Raw genomic sequence first — 20,365 nt, 5'->3', positions numbered from 1 at the left:
GGTGACGGTGACGGTGACGGTGACGGTGACAGTGGCCGTGCCAGCGCTGGCACCGCGCGGTGACAGATGGCGCAGGGACGCGGCCGCAGCCAGAGTGACAGATGAGGCTGCGCTGTCACTGTCACCCGTGGGGACCCACAGCGGCCCCCGGGACCCCCGCCGGGGGCGCAGGTGGGGCGGGGGGCCGGTGTCCCCAGTGTCGCCCCATGTTCCCCACGTTCCCCCGTCCGCAATGTCTCCCTGTGTCCCCCCACGTCCCCAGTGCCCCCCCATGTCCCCCAATGTCTCCCCGTGTCCGTCCCGACGTGGGCGTGTCCGCAGGCGCGGGGGGCGTGACCGGTGCACAGGAGGGCGTGGCCTCGCCGAGAGTGGGCGTAGCCTGGCGACCGCGAGCGGGCGTGGCCGGGTGTGGGCGTGGCGCGCGGCAGAGGGGCGGCTCCGGGGGCGGGGCCTGTCTGGGGGGGCGGGGCCGGCGCGGCCCTTCCCGCGGCAAAAGTGCGTCGCGCGCCAACTTCGCGCAAACTTTCCCCGCGCGCCCGAACCGGCACCCCCGGAACCGGGACCCCCCAAACCGGGACCCCCGGGACCCCTTGGACACCCCCGGACACCCCCCGGCCCCGCAGCGGGACGCCCGGCAGCCCCGGCCCCCCGGAGCGGGACCCCGGAACCCCCGAACCCCCGACCCGGGACCCCGCAGCCCGACCCGGGACCCCCGGCGCCGCCCCCGCCATGTCCCGGCGCCGCTGACCCGCCGCCATGTACTCCCCGTACTGCCTGACCCAGGTACGGGGCGCCGGGGCCGGGGGGGCGAACCCGGAATGGGGGTGCGGGGGGGGGGGGAGCGCGATCCGTTCCCGCTGCGGGGCCGGGGGGGCGGGCGGGGGCTCCGGTTCTGGCCGGTGCGGGGGAGCGGGCGAGGGGGCTGCGGGTCCCCGCTTGTTCTTTGGGGTCCCCGCTTGTTCTTTGGGGTCCCCGTTTGTCCCCCGGGGGTTCCCGCCCCCCCCGGGTGGCCCCCCCGCCGGCCCCGCCGCTCCCCGCCCCCCGGTGCCCTTTCCTCCCGCTTTTCGGGGCGGTTTTGGCGGCCGGCGGCGTCCGGGCGAGCGGCCAAAGGCGCCTCTGGAGCCCCCGCCCCGCACACGCGTGTGCACGCGCCAGGACCCGCCACGGACACGCGTGTGCGCTCCCCCCGTCACACACGCGTGTGTCCCCGTGTCCTGCGCACGTGCGCTCAGCCCGCGGCCTCGCGTGCACACGCGTGTGCGACGGCGCGATGGTGCAACGCGCCCCGCGGGCCGTTCCCCCGGCTCTGGCCGGTTTGTGCCGGTGCCGCCGTCCCCCCCCGGCTGGTGCAGCAGCCGCGGGACCTGTAGCGGGACCTGTAGCGGGACCTATAGCGGTTCGTTCAGCCGTTGCTATAGTGGTTCCTATAGCAGGATCTATAGGTCTATAGCAGTTTCTATAGCAGCACGTGCAGCAGCAGCTCCTGCCCCCTGCAGGCTCGGGCCGGCCCTCGGTGCCCACTGGTGCATCCGTCCTGTCCCCTATGGCCGCTGTCCCTATGGCCGATGTCCCCTATGGCCCGAGTCCCAGCTGCTCATGGGGCTGGTCCTTCATGTCCCTCGTGTGTCCCTCGTGTGTCCCTCGTGTGTCCCTCGTGTGTCCCTCGTGTGTCCCCGTGTCCCTCGGGTGCGACGCGCGCGTCACGGTGCAGAACGTCACATGTGTGTGCGGGGACACGGGGGGACACGGGGGGTCGGTGGGGCCGCACACGCGTGTGCCAGCGCCGTGCACACGTGGCAGCCGCTCCCGGCGTGTGCGCGACACGTGTGCCCCCAGCCCCCCCGCGCCAGGTGTGCGACACGCGTGTTCCGCGTGCGAGGGCCCCGTGCGACACGCGTGGGGCTGCGGCTGATGCAATCGGGGCGGGGGCGGCGCCGACCCCCCCATGTGCAAACCGTGTAAAACGTGCGAACGAGGCCGGGGGTGCGTGTGCTCGAGCTGCTGCCCCCCCGCCCCCCCCGCGCCCCCCCCGCGCCCCCCCCACGCCCCCCCGGTTGCATCAATAATGGAGCAGCCCGGGCTGGGCCGGGGGGGCCCTGAATTATTGATGTGCCACAAAAAGCTTTCTTGGCGGCGGCTGCGGCGCGGGGACCCCGGCCCGGCTGGCTCGAGGCCACGGGGGGGGCGGCCCGGACGCCTGGGTCCTCCACGTGGCCGCGAGAGCGGGCGGGAGGTTCCTCCGCACACCCGGACACCTGGGTCCATCCCCCCCCTCCCCGCCCCCCCGCCCAGGACACCTGGGTCCCTCCCGAACTCCTGGGTCCCCTGCCAGGACCATCCGACACGTTCTCTCCGAGGCCACCCGGACGCCTGGGTCCTCCCCCCGGAACGCCTGGGTCCCCCCCGGAACGCCTGGGTCCCGGCCTGCTGCTGGGGTCCCTCGTGGGGGTCCCCGCCGCCCCCTCCCCCACCCCCCCGCCCCCCCCCCGCCCGGGAGGGTCTTGGCAGCGGCGCTGGGGCCGCCGGGGGGATTTTTGGCGGCAATTCCGGCTCTTTGGGCTGTTTTCTCTGGCGACGCCGCGGGCCGGGGGGAGCGGGGGGGGGCGGGGCGGGGGGGCGGGGGGGGGCTGGTTGTGTGGGTTTTTTTCTCTCCCTTTTTTCCCTCTTTTCTGTGTTTTCTGGGCCTTTCCCTGGCGCTCACGCCGCCCCCCCCGCGCTGGCGCTTTGCCGGGCGCTCGCAGCTGCGGACGCGGCGACGTGGCTTCGCCGCCACTGCGGCTCAATGCGGGGCCGGCGCAGCCAATGGCAGCGCGGCTGGACCCCGCCCTGGCGCGGACCCCGGCGTCCGGGGGGGACCCCGGTGTCCGGGAGGGGACCCCGGCGTCCGGGCAGGCACCGGCTGTGGAGCCTCTAGATCCTTCTGTGACTCCCCTGTGAAGGGGCGGGGAGGGGACCCAGGCGTTCGGGAGGGGACCCAGGCGTTCGGGCGGACCCCGGCATCCAGGCGGCGCAGGCCTGACCTGGCAGCTCTTTGTCTTCGCCGGGGCCACGAGGGGACCCAGGCGTTCGGGCCGCTGACCACCCCTCCACCAGCCTGACCTGGCCCAGTGCCCTCCCCGAGGTGCGGAGGGGACCCAGGCGTTCGGGAGGGGACCCAGGTGTCCGGGAGCCCTCCCCGTGCCGCAGGGGGTGCTGCTGGGCCCAGACACCTGGGTCCACCCGGACGCCTGGGTCCCCTGCAGCCAGTGGGGAGGGGGCCGGGAGCGACGCCCGCGTGGCCCGATGCGGTTTTGGGGTGAAACCCGTGCGGTTTGGGGCCGGGCAGCGCGTGGGCAGCGCCGCGCAGAGCCCCCCCCCGCCCCATCCCCCGGCCCCGCCGCTCCAGCGCCCGAATTTTGGGTTTTTCCTTCGCACAGAGGGAATTAATTACGGCGGGGGGGGGGTGTTGGCTGCGAGCGCCGGGATTTGGGGGCAGAACCGCAGGTTTCGGGCCGTCCCGCGCTGGGGCCGCCGCGGGGCCGGGGAAAGCGGCCAAACCCGGGGCCGCCCCCCGGGGCCCCCGCCGGGGCCCTCGCGTGAGCGTCCTCGCGCGACCCCCTCGCGCGGCGCCGCGCACGAGGGTCCGCGCGGGTGGGCACGAGGTGCCGGGGGCGCGGGTCCCGGGGCGGGGGGGGCACGGGGCTCTGCCCCCTCGGGCTCGCGCTCCCCCGGTGCCCCCCCCCCCCCCCCCCCCCCCGCCGTGTCCCGGCCCCGAACTCCACCGCCCCCCCCCGGCCCCGCCCCCCCCGGCCCGGCCAATGGGGCGGCCGCTCCCCCCGCGCGCTGCGCTCCCATTGGCCGCCGCCGCGCCGGTCCCGGTGCCAAAAGGGGCCGCGGCGGCTCCGCGCGCTCCGGCGGCGGCTCCGGGACCCCCGGGCAGCGGCTCCCGCGCTGCCCCCCGCCGGGCCCGCACCGCGGTGCCCCCGCGCCCCCGGGACCCCGCGCCCCCCGGACCCCGGGACCCCCGCACCCCGACCGGCCCCGCGAGCCCCCGTGTCGCCCCCGGTCCCGCCCGCCTGGAGCCGCCCACGGCCGGGATGAGCCGCCGCGATGGTACGAGCGGGGACGGGACGGGACCGGGATGAGGCGGCACCGGCGAGCGGGGACCGGTGGAGACGGGAGGGGGCGGCGGGAGCCGGGACCGGCGGGGACGCGATCGGTGGCACCGGCGACTGATGGGGACGCGACCGGCGGGGCCGGGGAGCGATGGGGACGCGATCGGTGGCACCGGGACCGGCGCTGGGGACGTGCCCGGGGCAGCCGAGACCCGACGGCAGCGGGAGCGTCCCCGGGCACCGGGGGGATGGAGGGGGCTGCGGGGACCCCGGGGACACCGCGCGGGTCCCCCCGTCCCATCGCCGTCCCCCGCGGGGCCCGATCCTGTCCCCGTGCAGGACGGGGTGTCCCCGGGGACCCCGCGCTGGGTGCGGCCGCGGCCGGGGCTGCTCTGCTGCATTCGGGGTGCTCCCCGGTTCTGAGGTGCTCCCCGGTTCTGGGGTGCTCCCCGGTTCTGGGGTGCTCCAGTTCCCATGCAGTGTGGGCATCACCCAGATTTGGGTCCCCCCAGTGCAGCATTTTGGGGTCTTCAGTTCTCCTGGTGCAGATTTGGGGTCCCCATGGGAGCTCCTGGTGCAGGATTTGGGGTCCCTGTGTGTTCAGGATTTTGGGGTCCCCCCCAACTCTGGTCTCATTCTAGGCTGAGTCCCCCCCGTTCATGGGGTGCTGGATCCGGGGGTCCCGTCCTGCACCCCCAACTCTGCTCTGCCATTGGTTCCAGGATGAGTCCCGCCCGCTCATTGAGGCGCTGGGTTCGGGGTCCCATGGGTGCAGGATTTTGGGGTTCACCCTGTTCCCTTGTTCCAGGATGAGTTCCACCCGTTCATCGAGGCGCTGGGTTGGGTCAATGGGTGCAGGATTTTGGGATCACCGTTGCTGTTCTCGTTGCAGGATGAGTTCCACCCGTTCATCGAGGCGCTGGGTTCGGGGTGTCTGGGGGTGCAGGATTTTGGGGTCACTGCCGCTGTTCTCGTTGCAGGATGAGTTCCACCCGTTCATCGAGGCGCTGGGTTCGGGGTGTCTGGGGGTGCAGGATTTTGGGGTCACCCTCGCTGTTCTCGTTGCAGGATGAGTTCCACCCGTTCATCGAGGCGCTGCTCCCCCACGTCCGCGCCTTCTCCTACACCTGGTTCAACCTGCAGGCCCGCAAGCGCAAGTACTTCAAGAAGCACGAGAAGCGCATGTCCAAGGAGGAGGAACGCGCCGTCAAGGACGAGCTGCTGGGCGAGAAGCCCGAGGTGAAGCAGAAATGGGCCTCGCGCCTCCTGGCCAAGCTGCGCAAGGACATCCGGCCCGAGTGCCGCGAGGACTTCGTGCTGTCGGTCACCGGCAAGAAGGCGCCGTGCTGCGTGCTGTCCAACCCCGACCAGAAGGGCAAGATCCGGCGCATCGACTGCCTGCGCCAGGCCGACAAGGTGTGGCGGCTGGACCTGGTCATGGTGATCCTGTTCAAGGGGGTCCCGCTGGAGAGCACGGACGGCGAGCGCCTGGCCAAGGCGCCGCACTGCGCCAGCCCCGGGCTGTGCGTGCAGCCGCACCACATCGGCGTGGCCGTCAAGGAGCTCGACCTCTACCTGGCCTATTTCGTGCACGTGCACGGTGAGCGGGGCGGGGGGGCTGGCGCAGAGTGGGGCCGGGCGGCAAAGCGCGGGGTGAGCGGCAGGTGCGGCACGTGGAGGTGAGCGCCGGGAGCGGTGCACCGGGGATGGTGCACCGGGATGTGCACTGGGAATGGTGCACCGGGGATGGTGCACCGGGATGTGCACTGGGAATGGTGCATCAGGAATGGTGCACCGGGATGTGCACTGGGAACGGTGCATCAGGAATGGTGCACCGGGATGTGCACTGGGAATGGTGCATCAGGAATGGTGCACCGGGATGTGCATCAGGATGTGCGCTGGGAATGGTGCAGATGTGCACCGGGAATGGTGCACCGGGATGTGCACCAGGAGCTGTGTGCGCTGGGAGCTGTGCTGTGCACCAGGATGTGCACCGGGATGTGCACAGGGAGCTGTGTGCAGGGAGCTGGAGCCGTGCACCAGGAATTGTGCACTGGGAATTGTGCACCGGGAGCTGTGCATTGTGCTCTGCTGTGCACCGGGAGCTGTGCACCAGGAGCTGTGCTGTGCACCAGGAATTGTGCAGTGGGAATTGAGCACCAGGAGCTGTGTGTTGTGCTCTGCCGTGCACCAGGATGCGCACGGGGAGCTGTGCACCGTGGATCGTGCGCCGGGGGCTGCGCACGGGGAGCTGTGCACCGTGGATTGTGCGCCGGGGGCTGCGCACGGGGAGCTGTGCACCGTGGATTGTGCGCCGGGGGCTGCGCATTGTGCTCGGACGTGCGCAGGGAGTCGTGCACCGGGCGCTGGGCACCAAGCTGTGCCGCGCACTGGGAGCCGTGCGCCGGGCTCTGCCGTGGGCTTTGCTGCGCACTGAGAGCCGCGCACAAAGCCGTGAGTGCACCGCGCTCCGCTGCGCACCAGGAGCCGTGCCCCGCGCATTGTGCCCCATGCACTGTGCATCGTGCCCCGCGCATCGTGCCCCGCGCATTGTGCCCCGCGCATCGTGCCCCATGCACTGTGCATCGTGCCCCGCGCATCGTGCCCCGCGCATTGTGCCCCATGCACTGTGCATCGTGCCCCGCGCATCGTGCCCCGTGCGTTGTGCATCGTGCATTGTGCCCCGCGCGTTGTGCATCGTGCATCGTGCATTGTGCCCCGTGCATTGTGCATCGTGCATTGTGCCCCGCGCATTGTGCATCATGCCCCGCGCATTGTGCCCCGCGCATTGTGCCCCGCGCATTGTGCCCCGCACATTGTGCCCCGTGCATTGTGCCCCGTGCGTTGTGCCCCGTGCGTTGTGCATCGTGCATTGTGCATCGTGCATTGTGTATCGTGCATTGTGCCCCGCGCATTGTGCATCGTGCATTGTGCATCGTGCATTGTGCCCCGTGCATTGTGCATCGTGCATTGTGCCCCGCGCATTGTGCATCGTGCCGCGCACCGTTTGTGCCGCGGGCTCCCGCGGGCGCTCTTGCCAGGACACGCGTGTGCGACGCGCACCCGCCCCTCGTGCCCCCCACGCGTGTGCGGGGGGGACGTGTCATTTTGGAGCCAGAACGGGGGGGTTTGTTTCGCTTTTCCGGCGCTCGGCGTTGGCTCCCGGACACCTGGGTCCTCGCCGGGGTGCCTGGACGCCTGGGTCCCTCACGCGCTGGGGCGGGGGGGCGGTTTGGGGGATTTTCCTGCCCCCCGGCCCCACGTCCATGGGGGCCCCGCCCCCCCCGTTTGGCACGAGCCCCCGCCCCTCCCCCCGCCCTTGGCTGCGGTTTTGGGGGCGCGGTGCCAACCCCCCCTCCCCCGCTAAGATGGCGCCTGTTGGCACCGGGAACGCGCTGCGGCAGCGGGACGGGGACGGACGGGCCCCGGTGTCCCCGCGGTGTCACCGCGTCCCCCTGGTGTCCCCTGGTGTCCCCCCGTGCTGGTGAAGCCATAGGGCTCCATGGGGCTGTGCTGGTCCATAGGGCTCCATGGGGCTGTGTAGGGTTCTGCGTGGCTCTGTAGGTCTCTATGGGGCTGTGTTGCTCTATAGGGCTGTATAGGGCTCTATAGGGTTGTGTTGGTCCATAGGGCTGTGCAGGGTTTTCTGTGAATCTATAGGGCTCTGTGGGGTTCTGTGTGGCTCTATGGGGCTCTATAGGGTTCTGTTGGTCTGTAGGTCTCTGTAGGGCTGTGTAGAGCTGTATAGGGCTCTGTGTGGCTCTATGGGCCCTATAGGGTTCTGTCAGTCTGTAGGGCTCTATAGGGCTCTACAGGGCTCCATGGGGTTCTGCAGGGCCCTATAGGATCCATCCAGCTCTGCCGGAGCCGCTGGAGCTCCGGGTGGGTCTATAGGGGCCATCGTGCGGGTCACGGGGTCCATAGGGGCCCGGGGGGACACGCGGTCGCTGCTGGCACCGCCCGGATGCCTGGGTCCCTCCCGAACGCCTGGGTCCGGGTGCTGCAGGTGCGGGGGGAGGGGCCCCGCGAAGGGGGGGGTGCAGCTGCCCAACCCAACAGCACCTGAACCCCCCGCCGGGGACACAGGGGACACGGGGGGGACATGGGGGGACACGGGGGACACCAGGACCCGCTGTGTACAGCTCGGGGGGAAACTGAGGCACGGGGGGGGCGGGGCTGCAGGACGGGGGTCCCGGGGCCCCCCCGGGGTGTCCTCCCCCCTCCAGGAGCCCCGGGAGGACCCAGGCGTCCGGGCGGGCGGGGGGAGGGGCGGCACGCGCCTGCCACGCGACACCCCCCCCACCCCCCTGGCAGAGGTCGCGACCCTGCACGCGCCTGCTGACCCCTGACCCCCCGCCCCTCCCCGCCTCGCACGCTTGGGTCCCGGGACGGGGTGGGAGGGAACCCGGAGATGACGGGACCCCCAGACATGGGGGAGCTGGGGGGACCCAGGTGTCTGGGGAGGATGGGGGAGACGCTCGGGGGCGGGGACACCGTGGGGTGGGGGGGGCTGGGGGGAACCCAGGCGTCCGGGCCCCCCCGGCGGCGCAGACAATGGCGGCTTTGTTGGCGCAGCGGCTGGCGGGGGCCCAGCGCATTCCTGGCCCCTGGCCCGGCCCCGCGGCCCCCCCGCCCGGACGCCTGGGTCCCCCTGGGCGGCGGGGGAGGGGGTGTGCCCGGACGCCTGGGTCCCGCATGGGGCGCCCAGACACCGGGGTCCCCCCCTGGGCCGCGGGTGCCACCGAGGTCCCCAAGGACGTTCACCCCGAACGACCCCGCGGGAACAAGGGGCCCTTCAGCGTGGGGACCCAGGCGTCCGGGGCTGCGCCTCCTCCCTGGGGTGCAACGGGGACCCAGGCGTCCGGGCTGGACCCAGGCGTCCGGGGGGACCCAGGCGTCTGGACCTGACCCCGTGTCCCCACAGACTCTGGACAATCCGACAGCTCAAACCCCCAGGGCGACGCCGACATCAAACCACTGCCCAACGGTGAGTCCCGGGGTCCCCCCAGCGCCCATCCCGGTGTCCCCCGTGTCCCCCCGGTGTCCCCCATGTCCCCGTGTCCCCCGTCCCCAGGGCACCTGACCTTCCAGGACTGTTTCGTGACATCGGGCGTCTGGAACGTGACGGAGCTGGTGAGGGTGTCCCAGAGTAAGTGCGGCCAGGGGGACATGGGGGGGACGCGATGTGGGACGTGGGGGGATGCTGAGGACGGGGGGCCCGGGGGGGGTCCCGTGCGGGTCCCCACGTCTCCGTTTTGTCCCCGTGTCCCCAGCCCCGGTGGCCACGGCCTCGGGCCCAAACTTCTCGCTGGCCGATCTGGAGACCCCGGGCGGCTTCTACAACATCAGCCCCGTGGCGCTGGGACGGCGGCCGCTGGGACCCCCCCCGACCGGGTACGGACCCCCAGACCCCGGCCCCGCGTCCCTGGGGGACTCGGCCCTCAGTGACCCCCCTGTCCCCACAGCGGCCCCAAGCGCCCCAAGGCCCTGGACGAGGGCGACATGGAGGGACCCGGGGACGACGTTTTCTACCCCGCGCCGGGACGGTCCCCGGCCCCCGGGAGCAGCCAGGGCTGGGGGGGCGACGGGGACACCGGTGGGTGATGGGGACACATGGGGGGGGGCACCGGCGGGTGACACGGGGTCGGGGGGCACGGGGGGGGTGATGGGGGCGGGGTTGGGGGTGATGGGAGGAAGTGCCGGGGGGGCTGGGGGGGACTCGGGGGGCTGGGGTGTCCGGGGCTCCCTGAGGGGCTGGGGGGAGGTGCCGGGGGGCTCTGGGCTCCCCGGGGGGTGCAGCTGCCCCCCTGACCCCCCGGCCCCCCAGGCCCCGCGCTGAAGAAGTCGGGGAAGTTGGATTTCTGCAGCGCCCTGGGGGGTCACGGGGCCGCCCCCCGCGTGGCCTTCGGACACCACCCGCTGCCCGTGCTGGCCGGAGTGCGCCCCGGTGAGACCCCCGGGACCCCCCGGGCACCCCGAGACCCCCCGGGACCCCCAGACTCCCCCTTGGCACCCTGAGACCCCCTGGGCAACCCGAGGCACCTCCTGAGCTCCTGGGTCCCCTCCTGAACTCCTGGGTCCCCTCCCCTCTGGTCACCCAGGTCCCCCCCAAACTCTTGGGTCCCCCCACACTCCTGTGTTCCCCCGTGTCCCCCGCACGCCTGGGTCCGCCGGACGCCTGGGTCCCGGCGCCGGCGCTCAGGCTCGCTGCAGGCAGCCCGCGGGCCTCGGCCTCGGCGCTGCACTTCCCGTCCGGGTCCCTCCTGCCCCAGTCCAGCCCCTACTTCGCCCACCCCACCATCCGCTACCACCACGGCCAGGACTCGCTCAAGGACTTTGTGCAGTTCGTCTGCGCCGACGGCGCCGCGCAGGGGACGCAGGTGGGACCCGGGACGGGGACGCGGGGGACGCTGCAGGGCTGTGGGGTGCAGGGGGCGCGGTGACACGGGACGTGCCGATGTGGGGACACGGGGGACGCTGCCCAACCCCCCGGGGGGCCTGACCCCACACCCGGGGCACTGGGACCGGTTCGGGTCTCACTGGCCCCAGTTTGGTGCCCGGTCTCCGCGGCCACGCGCGCCCTGGGGGCGGGGCCTGTATGTAAATGAGGTGCAGGAGGCGGAGCTTGTGCGCAACGTGCCCCCCGGGGGCGGGGCCTGTATGTAAATGAGGAAGGAGGGGCGGGGCCTGGCAGGGCAGGTCCACGGGGTGTGCCCGATGCACGTGCGAACCGGGGGGCGGAGCCTGTATGCAAATGAGCCCCAGGACCACGCCCCTGCGCCAGCGCCCCCTGGCGGGTCCCCGCTGCCCCCGGTCACGTGTTCTCTTGCAGCCGAGCGGGGGGCAGGGCCGCGCTGGGGGGGCTGCGGGGACCCCCCCCCTGGCCCGGCCGCTGCCCCTCCCCCCGCCGGACCCCAAAGCCCCCGGCGGCCCCCGGGGACCCCCGGCCGCGCCCCGTAAGTGCCGCCCAGTGCTCCCAGTGCTCCCACTGCACCCCCTGCACCCGCAGCCGGGACCTGGGGCAGGGGGAGCAGAAACGGGGTGCAGGGGTTCAAGGGGCGCAGTGATGGGGCGCAGTGATGGGGCGCAGTGATGGGGTGCAGTGATGGGCTGCAGTATGGGGTGCAGGGGTGCAGTGATGGGCTGCAGTGATGGGCTGCAGGGGTGCAGGGGTGCAGTGATGGGCTGCAGTGATGGGCTGCAGGGGTTCAAGGGGTGCAGTGATGGGCTGCAGTGATGGGCTGCAGGGGTGCAGGGGTGCAGTGATGGGCTGCAGTGATGGGCTGCAGGGGTTCAAGGGGTGCAGTGATGGGGTGCAGGCAGTTTGTGGGGTGCTGGGTGCTCGGAGTGTTCAGGGCTGCAGTAAAGGGGTGCAGTGGGATTTAGGGGTGCACTGGGTGCACCAGTGGGGTTCAGGGGGCTTGGGGTGCAGCATTGGGGTGCAGGGGGTTTATGGGGTGCAGTGGGTGCAGTTTGGGGGTTCATGAGGTTTACAGGGTGCAGGGGGCTCAGTGGGTGCAGGCTGGGGGTTCAGGGGTGCAGTAGTGGGGTTCGGGGTTCAGGGGGTGCAGTAACGGGGTTCAGGGGTGCAGCAGTGGGGTTCGGGGTTCGGGGTTCAGGGGTGCAGCAGGGGGTGCAGCAGTGGGGTTCGGGGTTCAGGGTTCAGGGGTGCACTAACGGGGTTCAGGGGTGCAGCAGTGGGGTTCGGGGTTCAGGGGGTGCAGTAACGGGGTTCAGGGGCGCAGCAGTGGGGTTCAGGGGTTCGGGATTCAGGGGTGCAGCAGTGGGGTTCGGGGGTTCGGGGTTCAGGGGTGCAGCAGTGGGGTTCGGGGGTTCGGGGTTCAGGGGGTGCAGTAACGGGGTTCAGGGGTTCGGGATTCAGGGGTGCAGCAGTGGGTTCGGGGGTTCGGGGTTCAGGGTGCAGCAGTGGGGTTCAGGGGTTCGGGGTTCAGGGGTGCAGCAGTGGGGTTCGGGGTTCAGGGGTTCGGGGTCAGGGGTGCAGCAGGGGGGTTCGGGGTTCAGGGGTGCAGCAGGGGGGTTCAGGGGTTCGGGGTTCAGGGGTGCAGCAGGGGTGCAGCTGCCCCAGTGCCCGGGGTGACCGGTGGCAGCGCAGGAGGAGCTGGTGACACGGGTGGCCCCGCGGTGACCGGGGGACGGGGTGACACGAGGGGGTGACCCGAGTGACAGGGCCCGGCCCGGCTGCCCGTGCGTCATCCCCATCGCCATCGCCGTCCCCGCCCCGGCACGTCCGTCCCGGCACGTCCCGGCGCCTCATCCACCACATTCCCCGGTTATTTTTCCTTTTTTCCATTTTTTTTTTACCCCATTTTCGGGGGGGGGGGGTGGTCGGGGGGGGCACAGGACGCCTGGGTCCCTGTGGGGCCGGGGGGGCCCAGGGTGCCCAAGTGGGGGAGCACGGGGGGTCCCGGTGCTGCACACGTGTCACCCGCGTGTCCGTGTGTCACACGCGTGACCCTGCTGACCCCTCCCCAGCACTCGCAGCGCCAGGCCCCGCCCCTCCCCCCCCCCGCCTTGTCGGCCTCGGACCCCGCGACGGCGACTTTCTGACCCTCCCCCCGCAGCAGGTACGGCCGGACGCCTGGGTCCCCCCCGAACTCCTGGGTCCCCCCGGATGCCCGGGTCCCCGCCAGGGCACGCCTGGGTCCTCACCTGCCCCTCCCTCCCATCCCGGGCTAATTAGGCAGTTAATGAGCAGCCCCAGGCCCCACCCCCGGTGCCCAACTGGGGGGACTGGACCCCCTCCCCTCCCCCATCTGGTTGCTGGAGCAACGAGACCTGACGTCACCACGAGCGGCAGGGACAATGGGGGGCGGGGCCCCGTCCCAGTGTCCCCATGGCAACCGCGCCCCCCCCCCCCCACCCCTGGCACCGCTCTGGGCCGGGGGTCGTGCCCCCCAGCGGGGCGCCCCATTGGCCCGCAGCGCCGTGGCACGACGCCCGATTGGCTGCCTGCCCTGTGTCGCTGGCCTCGGATTGGCTGGCACGGGAGCGGCCGCGGCGCAGGCGTGGAGCCAATGTGCTACGGGAGGGGGGGTGCAGGGCTGGCGGCCAATGGGGGCCTCGGCGGGCCCAGCCAGGCGGCGCCTGATTGGCTGGCCACGGGCGCGCCTTGGCAGGCTGCGGGCGCTGCGGCAGCGGGCGCGTCCCCATTGGCCGGGCGCGGTGGTGCGGTGGCCGGGCAGCCAATGGCGTGGCAGCGCCGCGCCCCGGCTCGGCACGCGGGGAGGGGCGGGGCTCCCGGACGCCTGGGTCCCCCCGCCGGGGCTGCCATGTGCTGAGCATTGAGGCCGCGGTGCCGCCCGGATGCCTGGGTCCCCCCCGAACTCCTGGGTCCTCTGCGACACTCCCAGCCCTGGGCCCCTGAGGTGCGGGGGGTGCGGGGATTTGGGGGGCAGTGTCGCTGCCCCCCTGACCCCCCCTTCTCCCCCCAGTCCTGGTTCCTCTGACGCCCCCCGAACGAGGAGAAACCGCTGGAAAAAAGGAGAAAAAAAGACAAAAAAAAAGAACCCCAGCCCACCCCAAACCCGCAGCCCCCCCCGGCCCCCCCTCCCCCCACCGTCCAACACCGGGGGGGCCCCGACCCCCCCCCTCCCCTCCTGTGACGTGGATGAGGCTCTGGCCTCTCTGATGTGCCCCCCCACCCCCCACCCCCCCGCTCGGGGGACCCAGGCGTCCGGGGGAACACGTGTGTGAACCCCGCCCCCCATGCCCCGCACACGCGTGGCCCCGCCCCGCACACGTGACCCCGCACACGTGACCCCGCACACGCGTGTTCTCACCAGCACCCCCCACACACGCGTGACCCCCCCGCCCCCCCCGGGGGTCCCGTTGCTGCAGGACAGCGAGCGGGGGGGGCGGGGGGACCCGGGACCCCCCACCCGTCCCCCCGCTTCGGGCCCCCCACCCCCCCCGCTCGTTTTTTTAATTAAGTGCAATTACCCCCGGGCGAGGCCCCACCCCCCACCCCCCCTTTTGGGGTAAAACTCCCACATTTTGGGGTCCAACCCCACTCGGGGTCAAACCCCCTCCCCCGGGTTTGGGGTCAACCCCCCCGGTTTGGGTCAGACCCCCCCACATGGGGCCCGTCCCCCCTTTGGGGTCAAACCCCATTCTGGGGTCACAGCCCTTGTGTCCCCCCTCCCCCCGGGTCAATCCCCCTTTGGGTCAAACCCCCCATTTTGGGGTCAGCCCCCCCTTGGGGTCCCCCCCCCTTTTCGGGTCTCCCCCCTCCAAGTGCTTTTTTGGGGAACCCCCGATTTCCCCGTTCCGCCCCCCGGGTTTCCCCCATCGGCCGTTTTGTGGTTTTTACCGTTTCTGGGTCACCGAGGGGGGGCGGATTTGGGGCCATTTTGCTCGTTTTTGGGGTTTCTGCACCTTTGGGGGGTCCAGCCCCCCCGCCCCCCCAGCCCCAGCTGTTGGGGTCAAACGGACCAAATTTGCCTTAGGCCCCCCCGCCCCCCCCGGGGACAACCCCGGATTTGGGGTCCCTGCTCTGGGGTGACTCCCCCTCTCTGTGACCCCCCCCGGGCTTTTGGGACCCCCCCACCAGCAGTTCCCCCCTCCCCCATTTTTGGCCCCTCCCCCATTTTTGCCCCCCTTCCATTTTGGGCCCCCCCCGGGGCCCCCACCAGCAAACGGGGCCTCCAACATTTGGGGCCCCCCCACCAGCACGAGGCCCCCCAGGGACCCCCATTGGGGGGGAGGGGCCCCCAGAGCGACCCCCGCCCTTCCCCCCCCCTCCCGCGTTGCACATTTGGGGACCCCCCCCCCCAGGTCGCCCCTCCCCCTGCACGTGGTAGTGACGTCATTTCCCGGGGGTGGGTCAGCCCCTCCCCCCACCCCCAGACCGAGGATTGCGGAGGAAAAACCCGCGAAAATGGGGAAAAAAGGCAAAAACCAGGAAATAAAAGTGTCGAACCCGCCCCGGCCCGGCTCGTGCGGGGGGGAGGGGCGGGGGGGGGCTCGGGGTCACCGGGGGTCGCGGGGGGCGGGGAAGCCCCCAAACGGGCCGATTTCTCCCCAATCCTGGGGGGGACCCAGGTGTCCGGGCCCCTCCCCGCCGATTTAAGAGCCCAAGGGCGTTGCTTCCCCCCAACCCCACCTGGAGGGACCCAGGCGTCCGGGTCCCCCGGAGCGGAGCCGGGACCCCGACCCCCCCACGGTGAGACGCGGGGACCCTCGCGGTGTCACCCTCCTCGGGAGCCCCGTCCCCCCCAAGGGACCCAGGCGTCCGGCCGCCCCCTCCCCCCGCACGTGGCCGCACTGGAAAACGTGGCGGGGGGGGGGGGGGGGGGGGAGGCACTCGGACGCCTGGGTCCCTGGGGCGGGGGGGCGCTCGGACGCCTGGGTCCCGGGGTAGCGGGGGGGACACTCGGGTCCCACGTGAGCCGTGACGTGGCCGCGGATTTGGGGCATTTCGGGGCTTTCCGGGTCGATCCCCCTCGGCCCCCCCGTGTCCCCGTGTCACCATCAGGTGACGGCGGCACCGGGCGCGCGACCCCACTTCCCCTTCGGGGCCCTTAAAGCGCCCGCGGGGACACGAGGGGACACGAAGGGACACGAGGGTGAGTGGGCCCGGGGGGGCGTCCGGGTGCCCTTTACATCCTGGGGGAGCTGGGGACCCCCCCTGGACACCTGGGTCCCACGGGTGGGGCTGGGTCCCCCAGACACCTGGGTGGGGATTGGGACCCCCGGACGCCTGGGTCCCCCGGACACCTGGGTGGGGATTGGGACCCCCGGACGCCTGGGTCCCCCGGACACCTGGGTGGGGATTGGGACCCCCGGACGCCTGGGTCCCCCGGACACCTGGGTGGGGATTGGGACCCCCGGACGCCTGGGTCCCCCGGACACCTGGGTGGGGATTGGGACCCCCGGACGCCTGGGTCCCCTGGAGACCTGGGTGGGGATTGGGACCCCCGGACGCCTGGGTCCCCCGGACACCTGGGTCCCACGGGCGCCGTCCGCAGATGCTGGTGCTGCTGTGGGTGACGGTGACGGCGACGGCGGCGGCCGGGGGGGACCCCGGGGGGGCCGTGCAGTTCCTGGCAGTCGGTGACTGGGGGGGCATCCCCGAGCCCCCCTTTGCCACCCCCCGCGAAGTGGCCACAGCGGCCGCCATGGGCCGCGCGGCCACCGAACTGGGCGCCGACTTCGTGCTGGCGCTCGGGGACAATTTCTATTACAAGGGGGTGCGGGATGAGTGGGACCCCCGGTTCCAGGTACGGACCCCGAGTGGGGGACCCCAGGACCTGAATGTCCCCAGGGGGGGTTGTGGCCGCCTGTGCCCCCCGCCATCCCCATTCCGTGTCCACATGTCTGTCCCCCTGTGTCCCCATGTCCTTCCCCATGTCCCCCGTGTCCCTGTATGTCCCCGTGTCCCCAGGACACCTTCGAGCGCGTGTTCTCGGTCCCGGGGCTGCGGGACCTTCCCTGGTTCGTCTTGGCCGGGAACCACGACCATGCCGGGAACGTCACCGCGCAGATGGCGTACGGACGGCACTCGCCGCGGTGGTACGGACGGGGACACGGGGACAGGGGACAGGGGACACCATGGGGACAGACACCCCCGCGTACGGACGGCACTCGCCGCGGTGGTACGGACGGGGACACGGGGACAGGGGACAGGGGACAGGGGACAGGGGACACCATGGGGACAGACACCCCCGCGTACGGACGGCACTTGCCGCGGTGGTACGGACGGGGACACGGGGACAGGGGACACCGTGGGCACAGTCGGCCCTGCTGCCGGGCAGGGTCACCTGCCCCTGTCCCCGCGGGTCCCCGGTGCTCCTGGGGTGTCCCCCAGCGTCCCCACGCGTCCCCTGTCCCCGCAGGCACTTCCCGCACTATTTCTACAGCCTGCGCCTGTCCCTGCCCGGCACCAACGCGTCCGCGCGGCTGCTGCTGCTGGACACGGTGCTGCTGTGCGGGGGGGGGGACGACGCCGGGGCCGCCCCCGCGGGGCCCGGGGACGCGGCGGCCGCGGCGGCGCAGCTGCGGTGGCTCCGGCGCCGGCTGGCGGCCGCGCGCGGGGACCGGTTCGTGCTGCTGGCCGGGCACTACCCGCTCTGGTCGGCCGGCGAGCACGGCCCCTCGGGCTGCCTGCGGCGGCTGCTGCGCCCGCTGCTGCGCCGGCACCGCGCCACGGCGTACCTGAGCGGGCACGACCACAACCTGCAGGTGAGGGCGGCCCCCGGGGACCCGAACCCCCACGGGGACCCTGAACCCCCACACTGACCCCCCGAACCCCCATGGGGACCCCGAACCCCCATGGGGACCCTGAACCCCCATGGGGACCCTGAACCCCCACACTGACCCCCCGAACCCCCACGGGGACCCCGAACCCCACAGGCACCCCAGACTCCCTCAGGGACTCCTGAGCCCCACGGGGACCCCTTGAACCCGACACAGGACCCTCTGAACCCCCACAGTGCACAGGGACCCCCCCTGAACTCCCATAGTGTACAGGGACCCCCAAACTGAACATGGGACCCCGCTGAGCCCCCATGGTGTCCAGGGACCCCCCCACACCTCACATTGGAACCCCCAGTGTCCAGGGATATGGGACCCAGGAGCTCAGGAAGGGACCCAGGCATCCGGGACGGAGCCCAGAAGTTTGGGGGTGGGGACCCAGGCGTCCGGGAGGGACCCGGAAGTTCGAGGGGGACCCAGGCGTCCGGGCGCTGCCCGTTCCCGCAGTTCCTGCACGAGGGGGGCGTGTCCTACGTGGTGAGCGGCGCCGGGAACTTCGTGGAGGCGTCGCGGCGCCACGCGGGGGCGCTGCCGCCCGGCGCCCTGCGCTTCTTCTTCGGCGCCCCCGCGGCGCCCGGCGGGTTCGCGCACGTGCGGCTGCACCCGCGCGCGGCCACCGTGACCTTCCTGGAGAGCACGGGCCGCGTGCTGTACCGCGTGACCCTGCCGCCGCGCGACCCCTGACCCCGGGCCGCGAGCGGGGGCGGGACCCCCGGGACCCGGGGAGCCCCCACACAATAAAGACTTTGGAGGGAGAAGCCGCCAGCGGTCGCCCCGAAATCGCCGCGTTTCACCCCAAAATCGCCGCGCTGCGTCCCGGCTCGCGGGCGATCGGGGCGGGAAGGGGGCGCGGCAGCGTTCTGGCCACGTGGCCTCGCCCCCCGCCGCCGATTGGGTGGAGGTCGCGCACCCAATGGATGCGAGGGAGGGCGGAAGGGGCGGGGTTTGGGGCTGTTTCCGGTGCGGGGGTTCGGTGCTCGGAGGGCCCGGGTCCCGCCGCTCCCCCGCGGCCGGTTCCCCCCCCGCCATGGGCCGCCGCAAATCGAAGCGGAAACCGCCGCCCAAGAAGAAAGTGACGGGGACGCTGGAGACTCAGTTCACGTGCCCGTTCTGCAACCACGAGAAGTCCTGCGACGTGAAGATGTGAGCGGGGACACGGGGGAGCGGGGACACGGGGGGAGCGGGGACACGGGGGGAGCGGGGACACGGGGGGAACGGGGACACGGGGGGACACGGGGGAGCGGGGACAGGGGGGAGCGGGGACACGGGGACACGGGGGAGCGGGGACACGGGGGGAGCGGGGACACGGGGGAGCGGGGACACGGGGGGAACGGGGACACGGGGGGAGCGGGGGGAACGGGGACACGGGGGAGCGGGGACACGGGGGGAACGGGGACACGGGGGGAGCGGGGGGAACGGGGACACGGGGGAGCGGGGACACGGGGGGAATGGGGACACGGGGGGAGCGGGGACACGGGGGAGCGGGGACACGGGGGGAACGGGGACACGGGGGGAACGGGGACACGGGGGAGCGGGGACACGGGGGGACACGGGGGGAACGGGGACACGGGGGAGCGGGGACACGGGGGGAACGGGGACACGGGGGAACGGGGACACGGGGACACGGGGGAGCGGGGACACGAGGGGAGTGGGGACACGGGGGAGCGGGGACACGGGGGAGCGGGGACACGAGGGGAGTGGGGACACGGGGACACGGGGGGAGCGGGGACACGGGGGGAACGGGGACACGGGGGGAACGGGGACACGGGGGGAGCGGGGGGAACGGGGACACGGGGGGAGCGGGGACACGGGGGAACGGGGACACGGGGGGAACGGGGACACGGGGGAACGGGGACACGGGGGGAGCGGGGACACGGGGGAACGGGGACACGGGGGAGCGGGGACACGGGGGGAACGGGGGAGCGGGGGGAACGGGGACACGGGGGAACGGGGACACGGGGGAACGGGGACACGGGGGGAACGGGGACACGGGGGAACGGGGACACGGGGGGAACGGGGACACGGGGGGAACGGGGACACGGGGGGACACGGGGGGAACGGGGACACGGGGGGAGCGGGGACACGGGGGGAGCGGGGGAGCGGGGGGAACGGGGACACGTGGGAACCGGGGGGCACTGGGGTCACCGCCCGGGCCGTGTCCCCGTCCCCAGGGACCGCGCCCGGAACACCGGGGTGATCTCCTGCACCGTCTGCCTGGAGGAGTTCCAGACCCCCATCACCTGTATCCTTAGCGGGACCCCCGGGACCCCCGACCCCTGGACCCCATCACCTGTATCACTAATGGGGACGCCCCCTGGGACCCCCCAGCCCCGTTAGATCCTTGACCCCCCAGACCTGTCGGAGCCCGTGGATGTTTACAGCGACTGGATCGACGCCTGCGAAGCCGCCAACCAGTGACGTCCCTGTCCCGGGGGGACATCGCCGTCCCGACCCCCCAGGGTGACACTGTCCCTGTCCCCGCCCCCCCCCGCCGCTCTGTGGCATTTTCGTTGTTTTCTCCGTTTCTGTCCCCAGACACGGGGGCTCCAGTGGCGACCCCGAGTGTGTCCCCTGGACACTGAACTGCGGGCGGCCCGAGCGCCGCGGGGACACGGGGGACACGGGGGACACGGGGCGGGGGTGCGGGTGACACGTTGGGCAGAACCCCTCCCAATAAATGCCCTCGCAGGGCTGGGCCGGGGTCCGTGTCCTGGTCACTGTTGGCGCCGTGGGGTCTCTGGGGCCATGTGGGGTCTGTGGGGACGTGTGTGACAGCCCCGGGGCGGGTCTGCGGCGCTAACGAGCTCTCAGCGCTAACGAGTCTCCTCTGGTTCCGCAGCCGCGCTGGGACACGTTGTCACCCTCGGCCACCCAGACCTGGGGACCCCTCAGGGACCCCATGTCCCCCCCGTTCGCCCCTGTGTCTCACTGTCCCCCCACATTGTCCCCCATTGTCCTCCCTCTCACAAATTGTCCCCCTTGTCCCCCCATCCCCGTTG

General features: G+C 72.7%; 3 protein-coding genes across 8 annotated transcripts; all 3 read left to right on the top strand.

Moving 5' to 3' along the window:
- Positions 1-492: 492 nt before the first annotated feature.
- NFIX (nuclear factor I X) lies at positions 493-14,098 on the top strand. Of its 5 annotated transcripts, XM_082077099.1 has the most exons (11): positions 493-783; positions 5,163-5,694; positions 9,019-9,081; positions 9,169-9,243; positions 9,368-9,488; positions 9,560-9,690; positions 9,922-10,041; positions 10,308-10,474; positions 10,927-11,050; positions 12,588-12,679; positions 13,547-13,686. In XM_082077099.1, the coding sequence occupies exons 1-11, from the start codon at positions 757-759 to the stop codon at positions 13,559-13,561; spliced, it is 1,467 nt and encodes a 488-aa protein (XP_081933225.1). In that variant the 5' UTR covers positions 493-756; the 3' UTR covers positions 13,562-13,686. The 5 variants fall into 5 exon arrangements, with proteins under 5 accessions (XP_081933225.1, XP_081933226.1, XP_081933229.1 ...); XM_082077100.1 differs by lacking the exon at positions 10,927-11,050 and having other exon boundaries at positions 13,547-13,679; XM_082077103.1 differs by lacking the exons at positions 10,308-10,474; positions 10,927-11,050.
- ELOF1 (elongation factor 1) lies at positions 11,928-20,067 on the top strand. The gene is made up of 4 exons (XM_082077109.1): positions 11,928-11,942; positions 18,350-18,509; positions 19,538-19,608; positions 19,720-20,067. The coding sequence occupies exons 2-4, from the start codon at positions 18,394-18,396 to the stop codon at positions 19,782-19,784; spliced, it is 252 nt and encodes an 83-aa protein (XP_081933235.1). The 5' UTR covers positions 11,928-11,942; positions 18,350-18,393; the 3' UTR covers positions 19,785-20,067.
- On the top strand, positions 15,253-18,127 carry ACP5 (acid phosphatase 5, tartrate resistant). 2 transcript variants are annotated; one of them, XM_082077107.1, is made up of 5 exons: positions 15,253-15,276; positions 16,082-16,333; positions 16,498-16,625; positions 16,949-17,294; positions 17,814-18,127. In XM_082077107.1, exons 2-5 carry the CDS (start codon positions 16,082-16,084, stop codon positions 18,048-18,050), a joined length of 963 nt encoding a protein of 320 aa, XP_081933233.1. In that variant the 5' UTR covers positions 15,253-15,276; the 3' UTR covers positions 18,051-18,127. The 2 variants fall into 2 exon arrangements, with proteins under 2 accessions (XP_081933233.1, XP_081933232.1); XM_082077106.1 differs by lacking the exon at positions 15,253-15,276 and adding an exon at positions 15,542-15,679.
- Positions 20,068-20,365: the final 298 nt, after the last annotated feature.

This window comes from Streptopelia decaocto (genome assembly GCF_964273445.1).
Source record: "Streptopelia decaocto genome assembly, contig: HAP1_SCAFFOLD_301, whole genome shotgun sequence".
In the NCBI taxonomy this organism is placed as follows: domain Eukaryota; kingdom Metazoa; phylum Chordata; class Aves; order Columbiformes; family Columbidae; genus Streptopelia; species Streptopelia decaocto.
The sequence above is the reverse complement of the archived record's forward strand: the minus strand, read 5'-3'. Positions and strand labels throughout refer to the sequence as shown.